Genomic DNA, 4662 nt, shown 5'->3' on the forward strand with positions numbered 1-4662 from the left:
GGGCTGCGTCTCCCGGTGGCCGGTGAGGAGGCTCAGCATCCTTCCACGAGCCTACTGGCCATTTGTGTACTTTCTTGGCCACGCAGGGGAGCAGGGACAGTGCTGGGGTTTGGTGGCTCTGGTTCAGCTCCTCACCCGACCTAGCAGGAAGACGCCGGGCCCAGCGGCCAAGGGAAAACCTCCCTCACCGGCCCAACCCCCCCCTTCCTGGATCCCGAACCCCCCCCCGGGCCGGAGGGCACGGCCCAGGGGGGGGGGGGGGGGGGGGGGGGTGTCTTGGTCCTTCGACGCCCTCGCCCCCAGCCAACGCCCCAGCACACAGAGAAGACGCCCCGGTGGCTTCACCTTGACCTTTTTTATTTGTGTTTTTTAAAAACAATTAAATTAGAATACAAATATTAGAAAACGGTGGCCCTCAGCGGCCCGTGCAGACGGAGGGGCCGCACTGCACAGCCGAGTTTATACAGTAAAACTGAGTTTGCCCTCGGCCAGATTGATGTCCCTTTCTTCTTTAGACCTGAAATGATATTGCTTCCTGACTACAAGAGTTCTGTTTATACAAAGGAAATTATTCTGGGGCAGGGGGTGGGCGGCAAGGAAGAAGAGAAGCGAGACAGAGGCGGTGGGAGAACCAAGCGTGGCCTCCAGGGGACGAGGACGCCGCGTGGTGGGGCCGGGCGCCCAGCCGCCGGCTCCCCGCGATGGCCGATGGCCGGACCCCACCCCCACCCCGAGGCCGGGCGTCCCCGGGGCTGGGGGGGGGGGGGAGGGGGGTGTGCTGGGTGAGCAGCTGAAGGGAGGCCCATCGGCCCGGCCCTGTTGGAAGACGAGAGTGAGGCTCCCAGGGGAGGGGGTGCCGGGCGGGCCTCTACCCGTCGTCGTCGGAAAACCCAAGAGCAAGAAAAGGGGGGAGGAGCCACCCCAAGTGGAGAAGGTGGGGCGGGCGGGCGGGGGGGGGGGGGTGTCCCTGCTGCCCCTGGGGGAGTGGCCGCCCGCCCCGCCCCGCCCCCGCCGAGGAGGGGCCCGGTGGCGGCCTCTGCGGACGTCTGCGCTGCTCCGTAGGGAAGTTAACCTGAATTGGAGTTACCGAGGTAGCTGGCTAGAAAACGGAGACCCCCCCACGCCACGCGCCGCCGCACCCTGGGGCCCCCGCCTTCCACAGGGGGTCCTGGCCACATGCTGGGTCTTCAAAATACCAAGTTATTGCACTTTCAAAAAATACAACACATCTGTGGCTAAACCCTCCCCGGCCCCCCCCCACACACGCCCCCCACCCCGGCCCCTGCTCCCCCCGCCCCCCTCCCTGCCCCAACCCACTCCATGGCTTCTTGGCTAAAATGCTCCCTGCTCGGCGGTGCGCTCCAGGGTCTCTGGGCGAGAGAACGTGTTTGCAGAGAAAAAAAGCAAAGGAACAGACGAATGTCAAAGTGGCGGCCGCTGCCAGGGGGAGGGGCACGTGCCCGTCAGTGTCCCCCGCTGCCCCCCTCCCACCCCATGCGCCCCGTCCCCCTGCACCAGCTGGAATGGTCACTGGAAGAGGCGAGGCGGGGCGTCCCGGGACCGCCTTGGGCTCCGGGGCTCGGGCTCCAGCCGGGCAAGCAGCCGTGTGGGTGGCTTGCCTCGTTTTTAAAAGTTTGATTTCTTTTTTTTTTTGTTTCTTTTCCTTTTTTTTTTTTTTTTTTTTTGTACTTTTTTTGTCATTTTACTTTTTTTTAATCCTCCGATAGGAGAGTCCAGAGGTACAGGTGCCAGGAGCCAGGGAAAGGGGAGGAAAAACAAAATGAACGGTAAAAAGAAAAAAAAAAAAAAATCACTCCTCCCTCTGCACCCCGAGGCCCGCCTGCGCCCCATCCGCGTGGGTGAGCACCAGGAAAGTCGAGTGTCCGGCCAGCGGTGGCGGTGAGCAATCAGCAGGCCGACACCAGGCCCTTCTGGAAGGGACAGCGGCGCTTGGGCCGGGGACCCTCCTCGTCCTCGTCCTCGTCCTCGTCCTCCTCCTCCTCCTCCTCCGACGAGGACGAGCTGTCCAGCGTGAGGTCCACCACGTCGGCTCCCGGCTTCCCATTCTCCACGCCTCCCGCCGCGCCGCCCCCGCCCGCGGCGCCCCCGCCCGCGGCGCCTCCTGCACCGCCACCATTGAGGTTAGGGGTGGACGGGAGCCCGTTGGCGTCCGAGGTGCCTGAGGGCGACAGGGTGGGAGACGGAGGCGGTGAGGGGCGGGGGGGGGGGGCGGGGGGCAGCAGCGCCGATCGCTGGGCCCGGGGGGCAGCCCGGGCCGCGAGCCCCGCTCTCAGGGCTGGGACTCACCGAGCACCAGGATAGGACACTGAGGGCTGCAGCTGTGCTCCTTCTCGGCGCGGATCGGGCACCACGAGCCGTCCTCCAGGTACTCGATCTCGTCGGCGTCCTCACACTCGCTCAGGATCCTGGACAGGAGCCTGGAGGGGCCGGGGGCTGACTCCTGGGCCGGGGAGAGTCTCCCCGCCGCCCCCAGGCCTGGGCTCGGAGGGGGGACGCGTGCTAAGGAACCCACTTCTCCGCAGAAGTGGCTTCGGGCCAGCGGCCCAGTCTTCCCGAGCGAGGGGCTGCAGCCACCCGCCCAGTCTCGGCAGCACACGGTGGCCGCCCACCCTGCCGCGGCCGGACGGCGCGAGCCTGGGGGTCTGGCCCCCAACCCGAGCCGCCGCCCCCCCGCCCCACCTTTCCAGAGAAGGAGACGGGCTCGGACGGAAGGTCTGTGCTGCCCACAACCCCCCTGAGAGGCTCTGGGGCGGAGCAGGGGACAGAAGCGGGGCCACGGCACCCCCGCACGGGCAACAGCACCGACGCGGCACCTACGGCGAGGCGAGCCAGGCCCGGGGAGGGGCGGGGAGCTCCCCAAAGCCAACGTGGCCAGAAAGCAGCAAGCCTGGGTTCCGATTCCTGACCACAGGGCCTCAGCTCCCCACCGACAGGATGAGGCCTACACAGCACCCACCGTCTCCAGCCACCGAGGGCCCACGCCAGGCCAGGTCTGGGACAGGGATAGACTCGCTGCAGTGGCAACAGGCCGTCACGGCCCCCAGCGTGAGCTCAGTGTCACGGCTGCACCCGCCTCAGGGGACCCAAAGACCGCAGCCGCTGTCACACAAGAGGAAGGCCCTTCCCTGCTCCAGATACTCCGGTCGTCACGCCCACAGACCCACCATCCCGGGGTCGCCCTGCGTCCACACAGCTCTGCCTGCCGTGTGGGTCTCCGTCTCCAACTGGAGAGCCCCCTCCACGGAGCCCCTTCCTCCTCCAGGCAGAGCGCAAGCCACAGGGGTCATCTCTGTCTGGCTTGGTTCTCCACAAGCCACTCCCCACGCCCAGCTGGGAGTTCTCTGAAGGCAGGATCTATGACAAAGTTCTCGCGGGGACCCCGGAATCACCCAGCGCACGGCCAGGGATGGGACAAAATGACGAGTCCTCGAGGAAAAGCATGAATCGAGGACCCTGCCTCCAGGAAGCCTCCCTGGCTGTGCCCAGGCCCTGCGGGATGCTGGGACTGCGGTCTGTGTGAGGCACAGCCGCACCCGAGCCCCAGACCCATCTGCCCCTGGAGCGGTCGGAGCTGCCGCCACTCGAGCCTGGGTGACCCGCTCTAGGCCTGTGGGGGTGGGGGGAGAGGCAGGCACGGGGCCGCACAGCTGCCAGGCCAGGAACAGAGCAGCCATTCAGCCCTGGCCCTTGTGCCCGGCCCCAGGGGCCTCCTCTCTCCACCCTGAGGCTAGACAGCGTGGGGGCACTGGGGCGCGGCAGCTCAGCCCTCCAGAGGGGGCCCGGGCTCAGAGCTGGCCGGACCTGGGTCTGAGTCCCGGCCTGGCCACCTGTGAGCGGGGGGCGCCCAGAGTAGGTGACTCTCCCCTCTGAGCCTCAGTTTCCTCATCTGCAAGGCGCGGATGATGAGGCTCACCTCCTGGCTCGGTCGGGAGAGACGGCCTGACGACAGCCTGAGTGCGATGACCAGATGGAGAGAAGCACTCGAGCTGGGGACACGCTCAAGCCACGCCCCTATGGGCAGGAAGCCACTCCCCGGCCCACGGGGCACACACTTGCCCCTCGAGGTTCATCGGCCCTCACGGACCTCCCGGTGCAGCAGCGAGGCCACAGACCCACTCCTGCCTGACCCCGGCCTCTCTCTCTCCCCCTGCCCCGCCCCCAGCCCTGGGGACAGATGGGTGTGGCTGGCGCCTGGCAGGAGCTGGTCAGTCAGGTGCTGGGCTCGGTTTCTGGAAACCTAAGACCTGAGCAAAGTTTCCCCTTTGGGGAGAATGGCCTTTTTCCCCTTGTCCCCCTGTGGCTTGGGGAGGGCCTGCCACTCAGGAGGTGGGGACAGCCTGGCTGCACACTGGCGCCACCTGGGAAGAAGGGCACAGGAGAGCCAGGAGCAGAGCTCAGGGCGGACGCGTCCTTCCCACCTTCCCGGCAGAGGCTGTGCCGAACCCCCGTTTCGGAAACAACTCTCTGGCTCGTGTGGTGGACGTGAGGCGGGGGCTTCCTGGGGTGCCTGCTTGGTGTGGGGCAGATGCACTCCAGATCCGGAGGTCACGAGCAGACCTCCAGGGCCCAGATGGCCTCAGCCCCGTCGCCACCGGGTGCGCGGCACGGGCCCCAACAGGTCCCGCCGGGGCACCCGCCTCG

At 66.9% G+C, this 4662-nt stretch overlaps 1 protein-coding gene across 1 annotated transcript; it reads right to left on the bottom strand.

Annotated features, from left to right (window-relative positions):
* Positions 1-336: 336 nt before the first annotated feature.
* LOC121024730 (dual specificity protein phosphatase 8-like) lies at positions 337-2962 on the bottom strand (the record flags this gene model as incomplete). Its single annotated transcript, XM_040466933.1, has 2 exons — positions 337-2179; positions 2308-2962. Coding segments are annotated over 2 exons (927 nt in total), but the record flags the coding sequence as incomplete, so codon positions are not given.
* Positions 2963-4662: the final 1700 nt, after the last annotated feature.

The sequence above is a fragment of the Herpailurus yagouaroundi genome, unplaced genomic scaffold, assembly GCF_014898765.1.
Source record: "Herpailurus yagouaroundi ecotype Mexico unplaced genomic scaffold, PumYag 67015, whole genome shotgun sequence".
NCBI classification, from domain to species: domain Eukaryota; kingdom Metazoa; phylum Chordata; class Mammalia; order Carnivora; family Felidae; genus Herpailurus; species Herpailurus yagouaroundi.